We start from the raw sequence: 23,057 nt of genomic DNA on the forward strand, positions 1-23,057 counted from the left end.
AAAGGATGCGTCCCTGTCCCTTCCTCTGACAGTCTCTGGGAGCCAGGTATGAGCATCACCTCTACTATGAACCCTGTTCCCCACTATCATTTTTCTTGAACTCTGCTTTGGAGGCTATGTGAATCCAGATTCATGGCGCACCTCATATGTACCTGGTAAGGAGACTGGGGTGATGTTTTTACTGTCTCCAATAGGCTGCCTCCCTGTGATTTAACTGATTCTTGCTAGGCAGATATGAGTTATGGAGAATGTTGTTCTTGTACTGTTGGGACTTATACAAAGCCTCATCAATCTGTGAATTATATCCAGTTTCCTCTATTTCAGGATCAAGTGAGACAACAGGAATCCTGAATATTAAATAAGACTAGGGGCGCCTGGGTGGCTCAGTTTGTAAAGTGTCCAACTTCAGCTAGGTCATGATCTCATGGTTCATGGGTTTGAGCCCTGCATTGGGCTCTGTGCTGAGAGCTCAGAGCCCAGAGCCTGCTTTGGATTCTGTTGTCTCTCTCTCTCTCTCTCTCTCTCTCTCTGCCCCTTCCCTCAAGCTGTCTCCCTCTCTCTGTCTCTCAAAAACAAATAAACATTGAAAAAAATTTTTTAAAAACAGACTAAACAAAAATACAGTGAATTATCAACATGCTCAGAGAATATAGCTGGATTATTATAGGTCATGAGACTATGATTTGGTTGACACTTTTAATTTGTCATTATTTGGGAGATTCTTTAAAAAAAAAAACCTTGAAGTGTCAACCAAGTCAGTCTCATGACCTATAATAATTCAGCTATGAAATTGTCTCACTGAATTTCCACCAACTAGGATAAACTCACAGAACATTATAGATAGAATGGAGCTTAGAACTCCTTTAGTTTAAACTAAAACCTAAAAATATAAACAAAATTGAGATGAATTAAATTTAACTTTTTACAATCTTTTAAAAATATTCCTTTTAAATGGACCAACAGTATGGACCAAAAAATGGACAAAAATGCAAGGGTTTTCTCTGTTTTTTAATAAGTCTGAACCATAGAATTCGAGGGCTAAGTGAGAGAAATGTCTAGCTTCTTTTGTCATTTTAGAGTGCCATCTGCTGATGGGATAAGGAAGAAGAAGATGAGGAGGAAAAAGAAAAAGGAAAATATGAGATGTTCTTTTTGCCTTTTGAACTTGACTGAAGGAAGCAGCTCCATTTAAAAACACCGGCTCTGTAGATGTTTCGTAGATGAAACGCTTTCTTGTTCTTGTTCCTTGTCCTAATTATTGAACCCAGTCTTGTCTCGTTTCCCTTTGTCTGTATCTCTGACATTCAGCGCAAGTCCAACAACCTATCCACAGCCAAAGAAAAGGTGAGGGCCAGCTCATTAAATCCCACCTAGACTCTCCTTTTAAGAATGGGCGGATTCTCTTAGACCTTAGATTTCTACCAAAGCAGCAGCCAGAAGACCCCCGGAGGCCTGGACGGGTTTGGCCACTCGTGTGTTCCTTAGAGAGACATCTGTAGTGTCAAGGAAAGAGTGATATACACGCAGTTAGAGGCCCTGAGTGTGAATACCAGCTCTGTCACACTCCAATGTGGGCAAGTCACAAAACATAGTATTCCAGATTCTCATCTATGAGGCGCAGATGACAAGAAGTACATCACAGAATTCCCAAGAGGATAAAATAAGATAATGTGGGTAAAATTGCTGAAGAACTGGAATTATTATTTGCAGCTCTTAACTGGGATGTGAAAATGCATACTGTCTTGTCTGTAAGCCCTTTATTGTTTATTTATTTTTAACATTTATTCATTTTTGAGAGACAGAGAGAGAGCATGAGTGGGGGAAGGGCAGAGAGAGGGAGACAGAATCTGAAGCAGGCTCCAGGCTCTGAGCTGTCAGCACGGAGCCTGATGCGGAGCTCAAACCCACAGACTGCAAGATCATGACCTGAACTGAAAGTCGGACGCTTAACGACTGAGCCACCCAGGTGCCCCATGTAGGCCCTTTACTGTTTAAATAGGAACATTTTTAAAATGTGCTGGACCTAGATTTGAAACAACAGAAAGCTGACAAGCAGAGAAGAAAACCTAGAGATAGCACAGGCAAAGAAGAGTCTGAATTTGGCCAGGCTATGAAGATGTATCCTGGAGAGAGATGAGGGGGAAAAGGCGCTGGTTGGACGTATGGCCTCAGGTCAGAGTATCAAGGAGGATGAAGCAGGTGCTTCTCGTCCTTGCTATATCTATTTATAGAGGTCGGGCCAGGCAGCCAAAGCCCTCTGCCTGAAGTGCAGAGCACAGAGAAACGCCATGTGTCATTTCTCCCACTGGCATTTTCTAAAGGGCTTGCCTAGCAAGGACACCTACTCATTTGCTTGAGTTTAACTCATAGAAGGGAAGTAAACATCCTAGACACAGCCCAGATGGGACACAGATGTGAGAAAAACATATTGACCTCAGAATTTTCAAGACCTCATCAACTGCTTAGGTTAAGGGAGAATGAAAATGAGAGATGGGGAGAGAGAGAGAGAAAGAGAGAGGGAGAGAGATATTAGGCAATTTTATAAGTTTTCTTTCTCTAAGAATCCTGAGTCAAATTTAATCACAGAAGACTTCCCAGAAAGTTCCAGTGTATTCCATCATACAGGGTGCTTTCCACAGGAGATCCGGACAGCAATTACTTGGAAGAAAGTAATGTAAAAACATATACAATATTAACACTCCCTTAATGTTACTTAGTCGCAGAAATACAAGTCTCTGAAATGTGTGTGACAGAAGATTTCATTTGGAACAGAAGCCCATAGTTATAAAATTTCAGTAGGGAGGAGAAAAAGGAGACAGAATAAAACAAATTTGAGTCATTAATCAAAGGCTGTGTGTATGGTTTATGCTTTTTGGACCTAATGGTAACTAAAAAGTAGGAACGCATTCTCTCTTTTATGCACGTAACTAATAGAGTAAAAGAACTCTTAACTATAGCTCAAGGTGAAAGCTTCCCCTAAAAGAAAAGGCAACCAAAAGAAAACCACAGAAATTCCAATCAATAGTTAAATGCATTTTACAAAATAAAACATTTCCCTCAGAAAGTTGACAGAAAAAAAAATGTATATAAATAGCTTCTGTTTTTAGAGTTAAAGCTTTTTAATCTCTGGCAACATAACAATAATTGAAAGAACTCTGCGAAATTAGACAAAAGTATTTGGTGGATTTGAATTAATGGGCCAAGCAAGCTTTTTTTCCTTGGCTTCTCTGTCAAATGAATCATAGATTGAGTCTTTGGTTATAGTTTTGGCCGTGGGAGGAATTTCTGAAATGCCAACGTAGTTTTTTTTGGCCATCCTTGAACTGGTTGTGATAGTATAGGCATTGCTTCGGTAACACTTCATTGAGGACATGCAAAAAGTTTCTTTCATTCCTCTCCTAAAATTGGCATTATAAATGGAATAGAGCGTAGGTTTAGAGGCTGAAGAACTAAAAGATATCCATGTGATAGCTGTGAAAACAAGGGAACTTTTCTTAGAGTCCCGTTCGGGGGGGTGCCACAGCTGAGCCACATGAAAAGGTAGCCAGGAGAGCAGGAACAATAGATTTAAAATGAGGAACATCTTGATAGTTTTCACTTTTGTCCTCGGGACAATGTTCATCGTCCTCCGCACTGTCCGACCATCGGTGCCTATTCTCCAGATATACTTCACGACCTTCTGGTAAAATAAGATGATGAGGACAGAAGGAATCACAAAGCTCACCAAGAAATGGATGACAGTGTAGGCAGTTCCTTCCCAAGAGGCAGGGAGGAAGTAATTGCAATGACTGTCCCAGTGGGAGCCATAGAAAAAGAACAGGGGGGTCACGAAGGCTGCATTGAAGACCCACGACGCGGCAATCATTTTCTTGGCTTTTTCTCTGGACACCTTGAAACTCAGGGGATAGACAATGGTGTAGAACCGGTCTATGCAGATGGACAGGAGGACGTAGATCTGGACGCCCGGGGTGAGATACTGAAAATACCGCACCAGCTTACACATCACACTGCCAAGTGTCCACCTCCCCGTGGCGAACTGAAGCAGGACGAAAGGCGTACTGGCGACGCTGATGAGAAGATCAGCACATGCCATGGAGACCACAAAGTAGTTGGTGGTGGACTGTGTCCTCCTACTCCGGTGGATGACCAGACAAACCAGGGAGTTGCCAAATACAGAGAACAGCCACAGGGCCCCGAAGAAAATGCTGGCTGTGGCCACTTCCCCGGGTCTCAGTCCGTACTGCAGGTCCGTTCTGTTGCTCATCCAGCCGTGCTCCCCATGTAAGTCTGTCAGGTCACGGCTTGGCAGAGGTGTGGCTGTTTCGGTGCAGCTGTGGTTTTGGAGGGGCACCAGGAGCGTGGGGATGACCAAAGGCGGCTTGCTGTTATCCATTCTGTGAGCAAAAACCATATTCACTTTTTTCCTCTTAGTTCTGGATAAGAAAAGAAGAATGAGGCCTCCTGTTAAAATGGTGTTATAAAGAGCGACTCCTAAGGCTAACAGTCTTATCGGACACTGAGACTGTTGTCGTCTGTCAGTGAGTAGGACCCGTAGACTGGCAGGAACCCTGGACTACCATCTAGAAAGAGCTCTGGTTCCACTTCTCTTTTGTTTTAGGAGCTGTTTTGGCTGATCCCAGCTCAGGCTGTCCCTGGCCTCTCCCTTTCTCAACCCTTACTCAAGTGAGGTAGAACTCCTGCCCAGCCCCACCCCTAGACATATCCTTGTTGCCTTTACCCGCTGGGGACCACAAAGGGGTAAGGCACTCAAATATGGCTCATGGTAAGGGTGCTACTCCCAAATGGAATGCACGGCAAACAGGTGAGAAGTTCCTAAATGTCAGGACACTAAAGCAGTGAGGCTGCGACGAGAAGACTCGGACAGATGGAAACACACGGATTTCAACTATGGAAACAGCTAACAGGAATCTGTGCAGACAGCCTGGCTGGTTCCCAGAGATGGCCCCATTCTTACTTATGCAGAATTTCCAGTACAGAAGCATTATGAAAGGCACGGAGCAACTGTATGTAACGCTTTCACAGGAGCCAGAAGTAGCTTCTAATTTAATGACACCTGAAAATAGCCTGCTTCTTCCAAAAGATGACATGATCCCTGTTCTAATAGCTTGCTACTTACAAATGATGTAACTTGAGGCTATTCTGCTGTTACTGTTTCATAGAATAACATATTGACTAAAGAACATACAAGATGTTCTCTATAGAATGTAACCAGATTACTAGAAAGTTTGTGGCAAATGGATGATTAAAACCAGCCAACTGTAACTGTTACTCAGCTGGGTAAATAAACATTTATTTATTTTTGAGAGACAGAGTGAGACAGAGCATGAGCAGGGGAGGGGCAGAGAGAGAGGGAGACACAGAATCCTAAGTAGGCTCCAGGCTCCAAGCTATCAGCACAGAGCCTGATGTGGGGCTTGAACTCACAAACCGCGAGATCATGACCTGAGCCGAAGTCGGACACTTAATCGACAGAGCCACTCAGTGCCCCTCAGCTGGTTTTTTAAAAGCTTATGATCCTTGGGGCGCCGGGATGGCTCAGTCAGTTAAGTGTCCGACTCTTGGTTTCACCTCAGATGATCTCATGGTTTGTGAGTTTGAGCCCCACATAAGGCTCTGTGCTGACTGCGTGGAGCCTACTTGGGATTATCTTTCTCCTCTTCTTTGCCCCTCCCCCATTCATGCTGTCTCTCTCAAAACAAATTTAAAAAAATAAGTAAGTAAAAGCTTATGATCCTTAGATATAGAAGATTATTATAAATTTAGCCTTTAACTTTTTAGGGTACTATTTAGTGACAATAAAAGTTATACTTTTTAATAGGTAAAACAATTATATAATTGTGGGCTATTCAATTAAAATTGGTGTGACTTTGGTTGTAGTTGGATTATTAAGGTCTAATTTGGTCTGAATCTATTAAGCAGAAAGAGAAAACACAGCATCTACGTCCAAAATAACCAGAGCAGTCCCATGTAGCCTGTGGCACAGCAGGGGGGCCCTCCAGCAGCTCCCGTGGGGCCCCGTGTCCCTGTTGGTGGGCTCCTGTTGACCAGCCTCACACAGAAGCATTTCTGAAGTTTAGAGGTGGGATTAAAGAGCAGTTTTCGTTATTGTTTTTCTTTTAAAGATATCATTTTTTAAGTAATCTCCACACCCAATGTGGGGTTCAAACTCACAACCCTAAGATCAAGAGTCACATGCTCCTCCAACTGAGCCATTCAGGTCCCTACCAAGAACAGTTCTTAATGAAAGAACAGTTTTTCTTTTTCTTTTTTTTTTTTTAAATTTTTTTAACCTTTATTTTTGAGACAGAGAGAGCAAGCATGAGTGGGGGAGGGGCAGAGAGAGAGGGAGACACAGAATCTGAAGCGCGCTCCAGGCTCTGAGCTGTCAGCACAGAGCCCGACACGGGGCTCGAACCCACGGACCTCGAGATCGTGACCTGAGCCGAAGTCGGACCCCCAACCGACTGAGCCACCCAGGTGCCCCGAAAGAACAGTTTTTAATGGCAGAGCAGTTCTTAATGGCCCACTTTTCCTTGAAGGACTTTTGCACTAATTTGTGGTAGGGAGATGAGTGTTAATATATACTGTTCTCACCCTGAAACCACATTCAACAAAAATCTGGAGCTCAGTGTGATGTAGTAAATGCCAGTCCCATATTACCTTCAGGCTTTTTTGTCCATAAGGCAGCCTTACGTGATTTCTCAAAAGAAATGTAAGATAATTAGAAATTTGACTACTAGAAGGCTTGTAAGCATGGCTGGCTGGGTGATATTATAAGAATACCAACCACACTCTCCATCTAAAAAAAATCAGGATATGCAGTCGGAAAACAGAATATAAGATCTAAAATTAGCACTGCCCTAGAAAATCTGGAATGCATAACCCTTGTACTTATAAAGTTGAAATGATCTCTTCACCTTTATATGTGTAAAACCTACGAAATGCCAAAAAAAAATTATTTTTTTAAAGATTTAAACTTTAGGGGCACCTGGCTGGCTCAGTCGGTAGAGTGTGTGACTTGATCTCGGGGTTGGGAGTTTGAGCCTCACACTGGGTGTGGGGATTACCTACAAATAAAATAAAATATAATAAAGATTTAAAGTTTAAAAGTAAAACAGACGAGGAATCTTCCCAGGCTGTGCTCAACTTTTGGGGGATGCCTGCAGCGTAAATAAAACAGGACTTGGTGGCACAGCCTCTTCTCCGTAGTCAATACACACACTTTGAACCTGTGAACTTACTTTTGTTTGTCTCTCCCTTGTAGCAAAATTCTGGAGATGAAACTCAAGTTCACCACCACAACTAAAGCACCAGGAGGCCTTCCATCACTTCCTCCAGCTGTATTACACCAGCGAGTGTGTCTGCCCACTTCTCTAGCCCCACCACTCGGAAGCAGAGGCTCCTAAAGCTCAGAAATCGGACGAGGGAGCCTTGAGGAGGTCCTGAGTCCAGGTCTCCCCAACGATGGCACGACTTTTTGGACATTACGTACAACGGCTACGGCTCTGTTTTTTCATTCAATAAACCAAGACAAGACACTATGCTAGGTACTAGGGAAACAGATAAGTAAAGCCTGTAAGAGGGAAAATGGATAAACAGCTGCCTGACATAACTAAATTCTGTAATAATTATAATTGATGCTAAAAAGGCAAGCAGCTAAGTGGCAGAGAAAAACAAGGACCCAATTTTGCATGGGATATGAAAAAAGAAAGGAGACACTTCACAAAGGAGGTGATGTTTGAGTTGGGGATTTAGAGACTAGGACTTCTTTAGGAAGACAGGGAGTGAAAAAAACATTCCAAAGAAGAGAGAGCACGTGGAATGAATTTGGGGGTCATCTTTTTTTGGGTCCCCTTTCCCTTAGGGGACATAGTTTCCTACAAACCACACCTCCTAGAGTATACACAGTTTCTAAATGTCCTACAATCAAACTGACCTAAAATTTCCCCAAGGTTACAGTGAGAGGTTACATTTTCTGCATTCATGGGCTGAAATGTGGTCAACAGTGGATGAGAGTATGAACAAAGCCAGAATGGCTGTGGTATCCTTGTTCACACAGCACTTTGTTAGTCCTTTATTGCAGCATTTTCCAAGTGTACTTTCCTTTAGAACAATGGTTCTCTAGCTTAGCAACACATTGGACTCTCTCAGGGAGCTTTTAAAAAATACCGATGTCCTGGTCCTCCCCCAGAGATTCTAATTGAATTGGCCTGGAGTGCAACCCCCCAGGTGATCCTAACGTGCAGCCAAGATCAGGAGTCCCTGCTTCAGAATTGCTTTCATGTTTCTGACTTCCCTCATCAAACTGTGGGCTCCCAGGTGAATAATGCTATTCTTTGTCTTTACATTAACAATTGCCCATTAAATATTTACTGAATCAAATCCATAGGGACAGAGAACTGAAATGTAGGACTCCTACCATAGGGGGCTCTGCTAGGAGAATTAAACCCAGAGATAGAAAGTCATTGTGTCTTCTCATGGAGGTGAAACACTGGTGACCATGGAGACAGGGAAAACAGACTGTGAAACTGAAGTCACCTCCATCGACTGCTACATGCAGTAGAATTCTCATTTAAGGGAGAGTGAAGGTAGTTGAGACATCTGTCCTCAGACAGGCTTCTGCAATCCCCACCCCCCAAAAAATAGTCTGCCATGTTATAACTAAATTCTAGGGTTCCAAAGTAAAATTTCAGGTTCCAAAGTAAAATTTCGCCTACCCCATTAATTTGGAAATAAATCCTTCTTCAGGGGAGTGTTTCTGAAATACAAGGGTTGTTTAATTAGTTATTATGTCTGGGTTATCCATATGCAGTAATTTTAACAAAACAGGAAAAACTTATTCACCTCTTTCCTGCTCCACCTCTCTCTTCCCCTTCAGTTCTGAGACTGCCACATGATACACTCCACTGAGTTGAGTACTGAAGGCCCTTATTAGAATATATCTCTATACACTATCATTCATCTATCAGGCTCTAGGAGAGCTATTGCAATATACAGGTGGGGAAATGGTGGATGGGTTGACATGGTATAGAGCTAGGGACTGGGTGGACCTCCATCCCCCCCTCAGGAGCCTGGGGTAAATGCCTGTCACTGTATATTGCAATTTTTATTTTGTTTTGTTTTTTGTTTTTGTTTTTTCCAAGTTTATTTATTTTGAGAAGGGGAGAAGGCGAGAGAGAATCCCAGACAGTCTCTGACCTGCCAGCACAGAGCCCGATGTGGAGCTCAAACTCATGAACCATGAGATCATGACCTGAGCGGAAGTCAGATGCTCAACCAACTGAGCCACCCAGGCACCCTGCAACTTTTATTTTGAATGTTGCTCTGCTTCATAAGGTTATGAGTTCCTTAGGGCAAGGACTGTGTTTTTATCTCTGCATCCCTGGGCCATATAGATACTAAAAGTTTACTGAATAAATAAATGGATAAATGTGTTAATAAAAAGTATCCAATACTTGAAAATAAAGCAAAGAGAGTATAGCATATCTTTTTAATGTCATGCTAAGACACTGTTAAAGGGGGTTGCCCCAAAGAATTATTTAATTCTCTGGGAGAATGTATCTGTGCTTGATTTTGCTATTTACTATATGACTAAATCCCAGACATTGTGAAAGTACATGTTAACTTGCAGATTTCTGTCTAGCAGAAAAAATAACTCCAAGAGTTATGAACTTATTGCTCTGTAGGACATCAGTTTTGTGTCTGTCTAGCAATCTTATGTCCATCTTCTTTAAAAAAACAAACAATAACAATAACAAAACCCTATAAATACCCATCTATTCAAATGCTCTTAGAACCAGCCCTATTACCTCATTGGTTTCTTCAGTAGCAAGTTGATAAATCTTTGACCTACGTTCATCCCCTATTTGTGTAAGAGTGAGTCATGATTTTAGCTTTTTGAAAATCACACTGATAGGTGGATGAATGCATGAAAGATGAGAAACAAACAAAAGGACCAAAAGAGGAACAGAGGCACACAGCTGACAAACTTGGTTTACTTCAGGGTTGTACCAGGGGCCATTCCTTTGCCAAGCATATCAACTGCTGCTTCGGCTTCTAGATTCAAAGAACCCTAACAACTGATCTCTTTTCCCTCATGGAATTATAAAGATTCACAGGCATTCTTACAATATAGAAAGACCATTTTTATTTCTGAAATCTGTTTAAACATTTAATGTCAAACTAGAATTTTTATAATGTTGAATTTTTTTTTTTTACATGATTTGGTTGGGGAAAAAAAAAACCAACCTGAAACATTTTCTTGTACCATGGTAAGCTTCTGCTGGACCAAAGCAGATAAATAAGATAAGGTTGTTTACTACTGAGCAGTAAGACTAATTACAATTATGACAGTAGTTACAGCATTAACACCACTGAGAATTGATATCTATTTTGTGCTTACTATATGTCAGGTACTTCATACACATAGCCCTTTGAGGTAGGTAATAGCCGTGTTTCACAAATGGAAAAAACTGAAGTTCTTCCCCAAGATCATATAGTTATAAAGTAGTCACCCCAGGACTGCCTCACTCCAAAGCCCATGCTCTTAACCACCACTGGGGCTTCATGCCTAGGGAGGCCACAAAAGGCTGGATCTGAATTCAGAGGTTCACACTGGCTGTACATGGATAGGTCTTTCTTGACTCCTCAAACACAGGAATGTAAAATTATTCCGCCACAGCCTCTTGCCTACCCACAGATACATCTGTTCAATATGCTAGCTCAGAAATATGTGACACAGTGAACATTTGGGGGAAAAAAAAATCACTCCCACCATATACTGCACAGAGGCTTGGCATCAAAAGTACAGTAAGACATGTTGGTCTGGAAATACAGCCTTTCTTCAGAATGAAAAATGTGAGACGATTGGAAATTCATTATAACACATGATTAACCGTTATTGGCTTTTAAACACAGGATGAAAGCAGAACTCTAAACCCATTTGAACTGAAAGTGAGGAAAAGTTTGATCAATGGTAGTGCCCCAAGTAGGGAAATGTCTCCTTTAAATTTTAATTTTTGTAACTTAGAAAATACCACGGTGGTAGATATTTTCTCTTAAACCTTGCATTGTTAGTAGGCTGTATATGTGAAAATAAGAAATACCCAAAACAGTAGTGGGTGACTGGCTTGCATGAGCTCCCCAGAGCCAGCTGTGCACATTTCTTCGCAACTCCAAGTTCAATGACATCATGCTGGTATAAATCAGCCTTGGCAGGAATATTCACACCATGGAAACTGACAAACACCACAAATCAGGTTTTGTTTTTTTTTTTCTTCTCCTGCTCAACTAGATGTTAAACATTTACCAGCCTACTGCCTCCAGTAGGGCAGGATTTACAGGGCAACATACCCTGAAGCCCTGAATTTACATCCCTGAATTTACAAATGGCTAAGGAGGCCACACAGGCTCTTCAGAAGCTTCCTGAATGGTTATCTTGCTTTCTGGCTCTGAGCTATGGCTTTGGTGTGGACACTGAGCTCAGTGCTTTATGGAACTACATAAGGCCCAGGTAGCCACCAGCAAGACTGTGGTGGGGGAACAAAAAAACCAGAGAGGATAAGACACGTTCTCACAATGTGCCACCCAGATATGCCTGCCAGATGAAATACAGGATCCCCAGTAAAAGATGAATTTCAGATAAAGGACAATATTTTAGCATAGATATATCCCATATAATATTTAACTAGTATCCTATATTTTTATTAGCTAAATCTGGCAAACCTACACCCAGAACATAATCCTGTGCTGAAAATCTTCTCATCTCACAACACAGGAATATTGCAAAGTGTACATGTATGAAGGCTTTGAAGTCAGAAAGCTCAAGTGTAAATTCCACCTTTGTTGCTCACTAAGTTGTTGTGTGACCCGGGACAAATGATCTAACCCTTCTTGAACTCCAGTTTTCTTATCTGTAAAATAAGGATAATTATTCCTATCGTATTTGATTATTATGAAGATAAAATGAGATAATATATGCACAGGAGTTAAATGAGCTAATACCAACCAATCTGCCTAGTATGAGGAAAATTGTCAATAAGCCTTATCCTTGTGCAGGTCTATACATGATCTAATGCAGTGTCTAGCACATAGCAAGTGCTTAAAAAATTAGCACTCTTATGGAGGTTCTTAAAAAAGTTAAAAATAGAACTAGTACAATCCAGCAATTGCACTACGAGGCATTTACCTAAAGAATACAAAAATACTAATTTGAAGGGATACATGCACCCCAAATGTTTATAGCAGTATTATCACAATAGCCAAATTAAGGAAACAGCCCAAGTGTCCACTGATAGGTGAACGGATAAAGAAAATGTGATGTGTATATATATATATATATATATATATACGATGGAATATTACTCAGCCATAAAAAAGAATGAAATCTTGCCACTTGCAACAACAAGGATGGAGCTAGAGAGCATTACGCTAAGTGAAGTAAATCAGTCAGAGAAAGACAGGCACCATATGATTTCACAATATATAGAATTTAAGAAACAAATGAGCGAAGAGGAAAAAAGGAGAGGCAAACCAAGAAAGACTCAACTATAGAAAACAAACTGATGGTTACCAGAGGGGAGCCGGAGCGACAGGTGACCTAGGTGATGGGGATTAAAGAGTGCACTTCTGATCAGCACTTTGTGATGAATGGAAGTGTTGAATCACTATCCTGTACACCTAAAACTAACATTATACTGTATGTTAACTAAACGGAATTTAAATATCAACTTTTTAAAACTTTAAAAAAAATTAGCACTCTTACTACCGTTAGCCCATGGAAGTCTCAAAAGCCATATGACAAGCAAATTTTAGTAACCACATCTCATACTGTAGTGATAATACTAACATCAGTCACATAATTTAACTGTGTTAAGAGTGAATGGCTTTTGCAGAGGGGCCTTGGCACCTAATCATTATTCACATTGTTGATTCTAAGGGAAAAATCATTGAGATCCAAATAAATCAACACAACCTTTCTCCAAGTTGGGCATGATTTTTTTTAGTGACAGATTAGCCAAATAAAACCTTTTTCTATACTTTAAACCAAAATATGTAATACAATGAATTGAATGTCTTTCTCAAAAACATGTGAAATCCACTCCACTTAAATTATTTCCATTAAGTAATTGTGAATAATTGCAAAAGAACCTCATATTTCCAGTGAAACAGTTTCTCCTCCACCATCGGAGACCCCTAGTATCACATGCTTACTAACCTGGAATTTTCTCTACTGCCCTTTCCCCCTTTTCTATTGTATGTCATATAACATATAAATATTCCTCCATAATAGTTCCAGCTCTGTGCCTTTCAATCTGTTTCCGGCCTGGGATCGAGCAGTGTCCTAAGAGCAGCCTGGGCACACCATCTTTGTGTCTGGATACTGGTTGTCCATGGACCTGTATTACTCTTCTACCACCTTTACCTTTCTTTGTCCTTCACATGAATTCTAAAATATCAGAAATAAACAGAGTCAGCATCCTTGGAGTGATTTCTGGGAATGAGGAAAGCTTCTTTCTCAACTTCTCTTACCATTAGAGCATCATTCTTTTAAAGTCAAGGTCCCTATTAAAATGTAAATACTTCTTAAAGAGTAAATATTTTTACTATTATAAGCAGAAGAGACCCCTTTTATCTCTGAGATCAATGATCTTAGTGGGAAGGAAAAAAGAAGAGGTGCCAAAACAAAAGTCTTGAGGACAGTCACACCTGAGAGAATAAAGATGGGGTGCCATTATGGGAGGGAGTGGGTGAAGGGTGAAAGGCTGAAGGTGAAGAAGCACCTACTTGACAGTTTTGTGTAGGGATGGCTAGCACTGGAATAAATGTCACACCCAAAAGAATATAACAGAAAGGAACCCAAGCTCTACCCCACATGAACGTTTCTGTTGGTCATGAGCTGCAGTCCTCCCCAAATTCTTTACAAACAATGTTGCAGGAGAAAATGTTAGGTTACCCTGGCATCTCACTATAGGTGCATATAAAGGACACTAGCCAATCTCTCTCACCCCACTGCCATTTAGTAAAGTTCTGTGCAGGAGGGATGTAGCTCCAGGGTTAATAATACTGAACTTCTCCCTCTCTCTACTGTTCACACAAAATCTATAAAATCAGACAAAATGGGGGGGGGGGGGGGAAGAAATATCAAGAAACATCACCCTAAGAAATGACTATTTTCTTACAATGGTATATGCAAAATAGTCTTCAATTATACAATTACCCAATATTTTTTATCACTCAATGTGAACCAGGATTGTGCTAATTGCTAAAAATATGGAAGTCAGCTAGACAGACAAGGTCCCTGTTTTTGTGGAGCTTACCTCTAGTAAGGAAAACAAATAACAGCTAAACAAATACATAAAGAGTAAAGTAATGGCTAGTGCTAGGGAGAAAAATAAAGCAAAATGAGGGACCAAGGATCCATGAAAAATGGGATGGCACATGACTGGTTGGTTACCCAATGGCCATTCCCAACTTCTCCCTTGTCTTCCTCTCTCAAGAGGCTGAAAAGGCAAGATAACAACTTTCTGCCATCCCTTGCAGCTAGGGATGGTCACATCATCATTGCTTCTGGCACTGAGACAAGAGGAAATCTCTAGGTGGATGTTGGGAAGCTCTTGAGAAAATGTTTCTCTCCTGGTAAGAGGAAAGAAGCATGTGGAAAGTGTTCTATCTTGTGGGCCTGGCTGCCCCTTACTTCTTAACCTTTGTAAACTGTCATGTGAAGAGGTCAGGGCACTGGGTGGTATCTTATCACCTAGTAATAAGGGCAGGGCAAGTCCTGAGACTCAAAAAGATATTACCCAGTGTCCTGACACTGAGGTAATGTTAGAACAGCCACCACTAGGCTTCTCAAATAAGCAATGTTTCTGTATGGCTTTAATCCCCTTTGAGTTTTCTATTACTTGCCTCTAAAATCATCATAACATAGGGTCTTATTTTAGATGGAGTGGCCAGAGAACAGTTCTCTGAAGAAGTGATACTACAGCTGAAACTCCAGTGATGGCAAGCCAGCCACAGGAAAGTCAGAATAACATTCTAGGCAGAAGCAATGTGTGCAAAGACCCTGGGGCAGTAATAAGCCTGTTATGTAGCTGGAGCATATGAATGTGGAATAAAATGGTACCTGATATAATCAGAAAGGTAGGCAGTGGATTAAATCACATATGGCATTGTAGGGCACAGATATTATTCTTATTGCAATGAGACTCACTGCAGGCTTTAAGCAAAAGAGTGATAGGAGTATGACCTGATTTATGTTTTAAAAATACAACTTTAATTGCTGTGTAGGTGGCTGAGAGAAGTGGGGGCACCAGTTAAGAAACTATTACAATAAGCTAAGTAAGTAATAATGATGGCTTAGACCTAGTAGCAATGTAGGTGGAGAAAAGTAGATGGCTACTGAAAATATTTTGGAGACAGAGCCAAGAATATCTGCTGGTGTGTGATGGGGTTAGGGGAACAGGGATGACTCCCAGGTTTGAGGGTCTGTGATGCGGGGGGGGAGGAAGAAAAAGTTTGGGGAGCTGGAAATCAGTAATTCTATTTTGGGTGAGTTACATTCTTAGCAGATACCCAAGTAGAGACATCCAGTTGTCAGATAAATAGATTAAGTTTGGAGAAATGTCTATTGAGATTCTTTGCCCATTTTCATTAAGTCATTCATCATTCCATAAATCCATTTTAAGATCATACTATGTGCCAGAATGTACTGTGGTAAGAACTATGTATACAATGATCAATAAAACCATGTCCCTACCTTCAGGAAGTTCACAGTCTAATTATGACTATGCTGTGGAGGGATGGAGAGAAGAGGAATAAATAAGTACAAATAAAACCAGTAAGTTGTAGTGAGTTCTGTGAAAGAAAAGAGCAGAGCATGGTAGGAGGACCTTCTTTAGGGCTGGGTGGTTGGGGAACCAAAGGAAGCAGTAGCAGCCATGACAGAGAAGAGCAAGCCATTGCTAGTAGACTCCCTAGGACTCCTGCTGCAGACAGATGACAAGACAAGAAAACCCAGTCCCTAAGCTGCCCTGGATTCCCAGCTACCTTCCAGATCTTGAACAATGTTTCAGGCTCCTTAAGGCCTGGACTTAGTACTTGTGATAGGCTGTTTTCCTTGAGGCAACTCAGACTTCTCTGCAGTCAAAAGAACCTATCTCACAGGGGGAGGGGGACAAGAAAGAGAGAAAAAGGGGTAAGCGGGGCCTAGAGGGCCTAAGCGCCTCCGGGAACTTCCTTTGACTCTGTACCAGATTGGTTCCCCTATTCGCCTATCCCACTCCACAATATGTCCCCACCCGGTCATTTAAGCAGGGAGCAAAGAATGCCTTCATTTCTGCCTAGAGGAGGGGGAAAAGAGGAGGCCTGATTCACTCACATGCAGGTCACTGTTCCACAGAGTCAGTGTTGCCCATTGATAATTGCAACTGGAAGACTCCACCGCATTGTACGGAGGCAAGATAATAAGTCACTCAAGAATTGATCTGTGCTGTGCTCTTTGCTGAGATTTTTTTTTTTTTCTGTCCCCTTCTGAGAATGACCCCAGACCCTAAGTTCTGCCTTATTTTGCAGGAGAGTTGTATTACCGGGCTTGAGACAACACTGTTTCCTTGGCTTTTGTTTTCTGGAGGCTGAGTTCTCTGAGGGGATTTCTATAGAGGGTAGGAGAGAAAAACAAGGATGGCTGAACCAGGATGTGGCTGTGGCCCCTGGAGTCATGTGAAAGGCAGGCCTAGATGGCCACAAAAGATCTTTTGGGAATGATGAAAAGGTTCTGAAATTTGATTATGGTGATGGTTGTGCAATGCTGTAAATATAACAAAAATCACTGTCTTATACACTTAATATGAGGGAATGTTTTGGTATATGAATAAAGTTGTTAAAAAACAAAAAACAATGTTGGCCTGGAACTCTTGCCTCACTTCCCCACTGCACTCACTTCCCTACTGCTCCCCACTGACAAGTGGTAATAGAGGAGTGCAGCTAGCAGGGTGGACTCAAGGCATAGAGTTCCTAGCTGGGAATAAAGTCCACTGCCCCAGGGGTGGTACCAACACAGATCTACCAGTTTCCAAGGACACGTGGTGGCCCAGATCATAATTACATTTCTGCTATAATCAGAAGGGATCCAAGGCTAGAGCGACCATCCCATACATTTTGCTGTAAGAACCCCATGACGTAGGAAGAGAAAGAGACTCCCACTCCCAGTCCCAGTAAAGTTTGTCACTGACTTTTCCACTTAGCCTGGTAGGATGGAGCCCTGACGTTATTTAAAGGAAATAATATATGTAGGAGGCAAAATGCCCCCCCCCCCTCACCAAAGATGTCCATGCCACACAGAAAAAGAGACTTATAAATGAATGAGCCCTTAAAAACAGAGAATCCTCTCTGGTTAGAAACAGACAGATGAGGGGCACCTGGGTGGCTCAGTTGGTTAAGCGTCTGACTTCAGCTCAGGCCATGATCTCGCGGTTTGTCAGTTCGAGCCCAGCGTCGGGCTCTGAGCTGTCAGAGCTGTGTCTCGCTCTCTCTCCGCCCCTCCCCTGCTTATGCTCTGTCTCTCTCTGTCTCAAAAATAAATAAAACATTAAAAAAAAAAAAAAAAGACAGACAGATGAGGCAAAAGAAGTTAGAGAATGATTCCAAGCATGACAAGGAAGCAGATATGCTGTTGCTGGCTCTGAGATACAGGGGCTCACGTGCAACAACCAGAGAGGCCACTAGGAGTGATGGATGGTCCCCAACTGATAGCCATGAAGAAAATGTGACCTTAGTCCTACAACCACAAGAACTGGATTCTGCCAATCACTGAGAAGAGCTTGGAAGGGGAATCATCCTCTAAAAAGAAACACAGTCCTGCCCACACCTTGATTTCAGCCTTGTGAGACTCTAAGCAAAGAAACCAGCCAACCCACCCAGACCTCTGACCTGCAGAACTGTGACATAATAAATAGCTATTATCTTAAGCTACTAAATTTGTGTTAATTTGTTAAGCAGTAATAGGAACTAATTCAATATGGCATTTCTTAGATAACTGGGTGTGAACACTATCACTTTCCACTACCCCACCAGCATCTAGATTAGTAGAAACCTTGAAAAGCTTAAAGAGTGTATTTTACCTTAAAGATTGGACCAGGGACTAAAACCAGGGCTCTGATTCTGATCACAAGCACTGAACAGAAAGTCATGAGAAACAGGTCTTATTTTTAGATCCCTGTAAGGACCTTAAGTAAATCAATCTCTCTGACTCTCCATTTCCATGTCTGCAATATCAATGAGTTGGCCTAGATGATTTCTAAGTTCCTTTTAGTGTAATGAACTAAAACTGATAGATGTTTCAAGGAACAACACACATTCATTTAATATATAACCCACTACTTTCACCCGGCAGAGAGCTCATCCCAAGAGGGCATTTTGATGGGAGGAGAGGGAAGTTGGTTAGGGCTGCTGAGGCTTCTGTGAGCTTCTGATAACCAAGAACAGTATGGGTCTCCAAAGAAGAGATGAATTTCCCCTATGGGCCAGCTAAGCACCCTGCCCCTGCCACCCCCAGGTGCCCCAATAATTATCCTGGAAGAGCCAGCAACCTCTTGAAGATTCCCTGCAAGAAGTGATGGGTCAGGGAGGACCTGCCACATGTGTTTGCCTTCCATTCTATCTAAACCAAGCTTCTCAGAGGGGAGAAGAACTTACTAGCATCCTCTACCAATTTCCCACACCTCTCTTCCCAGTATGGAGTCTTTCGAATTCTGAAGGAAACAATTTGGCCAAGGGATTTGCACCTCCCCAAATTCAATGTAATTCATTGCAGCAAATGGTTTTTGAATAGCTGCTGTGTGCTCACTGAGTTAAAGTAGAGGCGAGCAGTTGTTCTGGAGGTAAGCGTTCAGTTTCATTTCCAAGCTTGGATTTCAGTATCAAAATCTCTAGTGAAACTCAGGAAAGAAGGAGGAGGCAAAGACCAGACGCATTACACTCAAAGCACAGAACGATACAGTAGATGCGATTTACAGTCATTTGAAAAGAAGATGGTTTTCCTTAAGAACTGAGTGCAAACACTGAACAGAGTTACTAAGAACTCTGTTTTTCAGAAGCATTTATATTCTGTCTCACATCAAATTAATGTCAACACTCTGGGTAAATTTTGTCCTCAATCAGGGTTTTTCCAAGAAAGCAAACCTGTAAGTTCATGGAGCAGAACTTAGATTTGAATTTGCATTAATGTGCATTCTTCATGGACAAATTATGCAACTATATGTAGCCAGCTGTCACTGAAAATATGTTTGACATGTATTTGCTTTTTTTCACATGGTTAATATATATTTTAGTACCATATATTTTTAGACATTTTATAAGTTAAAACGATGCTATCATTTCTCATTGGTTCATACTTTAATCCTCTCTGTACATCAGCCATGGTTGACCCAAGTCACCTACACCAATCATTTTTAGCTTTTCTTCCTCAGAGACAGATGTGACAAATGTGTTTTTACATGTGACACACCCCTACAGATGTATCCAGAATTATGTGCAACTCTACGAGCCTGACCTATAACTCCAAAACTGAGTCTTCAACTAAGAAATCATGTGGAAAAGAAAATAATTGTGTAGATATCCTTAAATTTATTCTAATTAATTTAAAAAATTAATCACTGGCAAATCTTGGTATTTGATACATTAGCAAGCAATTATTTGCAACTGATATCCTTTGCTTGGCATATATTTTGACACCATAGTTGATAAGAGCATGCTATATACTGTATATGTACACCTGAAATCTGAATTCTTTTATTCTTTTTTTCCTTAAATGTTTTACTTACTTTTGAGAGAAAAAGAGACAGGGAGCATGTGCAGGGAGGGGCAGAGAGAAAGGGAGACAGAGGATCCCAAGCAGGCTCTATGCTGTCAGCACAGATGCGGGGCTCGAACTCACGAACTGCAAGATCATGACCTGAACAGAAGTCGGACACTTAACCAACTGAGCCAACGAAGTGCCCCTGAAATCTGAATTCTTGAAGGCTAAGGGTGCCTGTCACAGAGAACCAGAGAAAAGACTATAAGGAAGAAAAACATAGTTATTCTCCCAACGGGGCAATGGTGGGGATATGATAAACCTGTTATAAAAGTCTACCAATGAGCATTTTTCTGGAAGTAACTAATCTCCTACCCATGATCTATAAAGCCACTGACATTCTAAAAGGTTTCATAGGCTATGCCCAAACTTGGAAGTTGTGTTACATTCCTTAGATGTGGAAGAAAATGACTCTTCACACATTTCAAATATGAAGAGGCTGTATAATGTGGTGATTGGGAGCATGGGCTCTTAGAGCTGTGGTTCACAGTTAATTCTGCCTCCCAGGGGACATTTAGCAATGTCTGAAGACATTCTTGATGTCACAATTGGGGGAGGAGGGTGTTACTGACATCTGGTAGGTAGAGGCCAGGTATGCTGCTAAACATTCTAAAATAATGTAGGAAAGCCCTCCACAAACAGAGTTAGCTGGCCCCAAAAACCAATAGTGCTGAGGTTGAGAAACCCTGCTATAAAGCAACCTGCCTGGGTTTCAGATCACTCAATACCTATGTAGCCTCTACCAAGTTACTTAACATTTTTGTCCTTACTGAGTGCTTTTTACCAATAAAATTAGGATAATAATGGTACCCACCTTATTGATTTGTTGTGAGAATAAAATAAATGATGCAGGAAAGGAGCTAAGAACAATGTTTGGAACAAAGCAAGTGTTCAACAAACACTGACTTCTGTTATCACTGTATGTATTGAGAAAGACTGAGAAGAAATATAACAAAATTGTAACAAGGGTTGTTTCCAGGTGGCAAGGTCATGACTGATTTTTATTTTCATTACAGTTCTACAGTTTTCATGTTTTCCAAATTTCCTAGAACTGTATTTATATTAACCTAATATCCAAAAACATACTATATTTTTAAAGAATGCAGAGGAAAGAACTTTACTTGTGATATGGCGGAAAGAGGACAGAATTCAGATCCTGGCTCTATCTGCTGCGTGGGACTTTGGGCAGGTTAGTCCATCTCTATGAGCTTCAATTTCCTGATCAGAAATTGGGGCTAATAACCTATGTCACAGAGTCTGTATCAGGATTACACATGACAGACATCCAGTGCCTAGGAAAGTATGCTGAATGAGAGGTTCCATGAGATGACTGCTTTAAAAGTTTAGCCAGGGAAAAATGACTCCATAAACAGGAAAATATATTCATCATGCTAACGCCTCTTTTGCTTTTTAAACTGTCCTCTTAGAGAGACGACCTCCCATCTCGTGTCATTTTTGGCCTTGGTTCATAAAGGAGACGCTGCATCCACATTCTGGTTCGTCCTTCTATTCCTTCCCCTTCCCTATATACACATATGCTAGGAAAGGATTCAGTAATTTGGCTGGCAGGGCCTGACTCATTTGGCAGGGTTTACGAGCAGTGGGCAAGTTACTGTGACTGAAAGGCAGGGCCCCGGTCTCACTTTCTCATATCCTTCACCCAGGCTCAGTGTCCCTCCTCCTATTTCCTCTTCCATTCCTAGCCTCCAGGTTGGCAAGGCCTCTCCCTAAGGGGAAGCCTCTCTGCTTTGTCTCTCTGTTCCACCTTCTCCTGTTCAGCTGGGAGAGTAGAGCTGGTAGACTTGAGAGGGATGAGTAGGAAGCCCAGCTAGGTTTCCAAACCTAAGCCTCTCGAGCACACCAGCCCTGCCTACCTGAGAAGCCCTGCATGAGTGTGGTGGGCATGCTGCACTTGCCTGGCTGTACAGTGCTTCCAGCACAGCTTTTCTTCTGCACAACTCACTCAGCAGGTAACACCGGAGGTAAGGCGGTAAGGAGGAGAAGTTTATCCACAAACCCTTTTCTTCCTCTCCTTAATGACTGAATTAGATGGGAACAATAGGATATGTCTCTGAATATTATAAAGAGGGGTGACTATTTTATTTATTTTATTTTTATTTTTTAATGTAATCTCCACTCCCTACATGAGGCTCAAACTCATGACCCTGAGATCAAGAGTTCCATTCTCTACCAACTGAGCCAGGCAGGTACTCCAAGAGGGATGACTGTTTAAACCCTAGTTATCCTGCTAACTTGAAATCAAATCCTAAGCAAACTTTCAAGATAACCTGAGACAATCTTTTGCACTCAAGTCCTAACTGCCATGGTTTGGGAAAAGTACTGTGGCTCCAATCTACTCTGACACTAAAGATCCCAGGGTTCTCTGGGGGAGGAGTCCTATAGTCGTGTGAGCTCTTGGCTAAGTGTTCTGGGGACAGGGAGCCACAGCTGATTAGGAGAGGCCTGCCTGGGGCAGGAACTGACCTTCTCATCACATTCAGCCTCAACCCAAGATAAACTATTTCAGTGTTGGGAGATGATGCCAGGCAAAGCATCAGAGTAAAATGAGACCATTAGGGTGCCTCTATATCTAGACACAAATAAAAATATCAGGAGAACCTCATTCTAAAGATAAATAAAATGTCAGGGGGATTGGATATCCCCAGGTAGGAATTTATGAATACTTCTTGAACTCTAGTGTGCTACTGCTTCAGGGTCAGCCTGACTAGCATATATAAATTTCAGGCATAGTTTTGACTATATGTAGTTGCTAAGTTCTCTCCCACTACACATTCACCTCTTCACTGTCCTCTCTACAAGCACATGCAGCATAAAATAGACGTGGGCCCCTAAACTGGCTCCAGCAGAAAGCTTCCAGAGCTTTCGCAAATATATAGTGTGAGCTTACCATAAACCAGGCCTGGTGCTAAGTGCCAGAAACCCAGTGATGGAAGATACGGTCCCTTCACTCAAGGAGCTCATTTTAGATGACTATAATAGTGTAAAAGTGGTACTTGTCCCAGGGAAACATAGATTTTAGCAGGGATCCAAGGCTTAATATAAAGGACTAAAGTTCAGTATCGTTAGGAGACACAATCACTCTTCAAAGTATTCTTCGATGAAACCCTGAAGGGGAATACCTCATTTAGTGAAGAATTTTACAAATTTTAGATTTCTATCCCTT

The 23,057-nt window shown here is 41.6% G+C and overlaps 1 protein-coding gene and 1 long non-coding RNA gene across 6 annotated transcripts in view; one reads left to right on the top strand and one right to left on the bottom strand.

Annotated features, from left to right (window-relative positions):
- Positions 1–1,659: 1,659 nt before the first annotated feature.
- Positions 1,660–7,562, top strand: LOC122240302. The gene is made up of 2 exons (XR_006219801.1): positions 1,660–1,748; positions 7,286–7,562. It is a non-coding gene; the product is annotated as an uncharacterized LOC122240302 (long non-coding RNA).
- Positions 3,131–23,057, bottom strand: part of GPR19 (G protein-coupled receptor 19) — a 40,865-nt gene continuing 20,938 nt past the window's right edge. For all 5 annotated transcript variants that reach the window (XM_042991788.1, XM_042991785.1, XM_042991786.1 and 2 more), the window contains one exon: positions 3,131–4,433. In XM_042991788.1, the coding sequence (XP_042847722.1) occupies positions 3,164–4,411 (1,248 nt within the window). In that variant the 5' untranslated portion in view covers positions 4,412–4,433 and the 3' untranslated portion in view covers positions 3,131–3,163. The remainder of the gene's footprint in view (positions 4,434–23,057) is intronic.

Source organism: Panthera tigris, chromosome B4 (assembly GCF_018350195.1).
Source record: "Panthera tigris isolate Pti1 chromosome B4, P.tigris_Pti1_mat1.1, whole genome shotgun sequence".
NCBI lineage: Eukaryota > Metazoa > Chordata > Mammalia > Carnivora > Felidae > Panthera > Panthera tigris.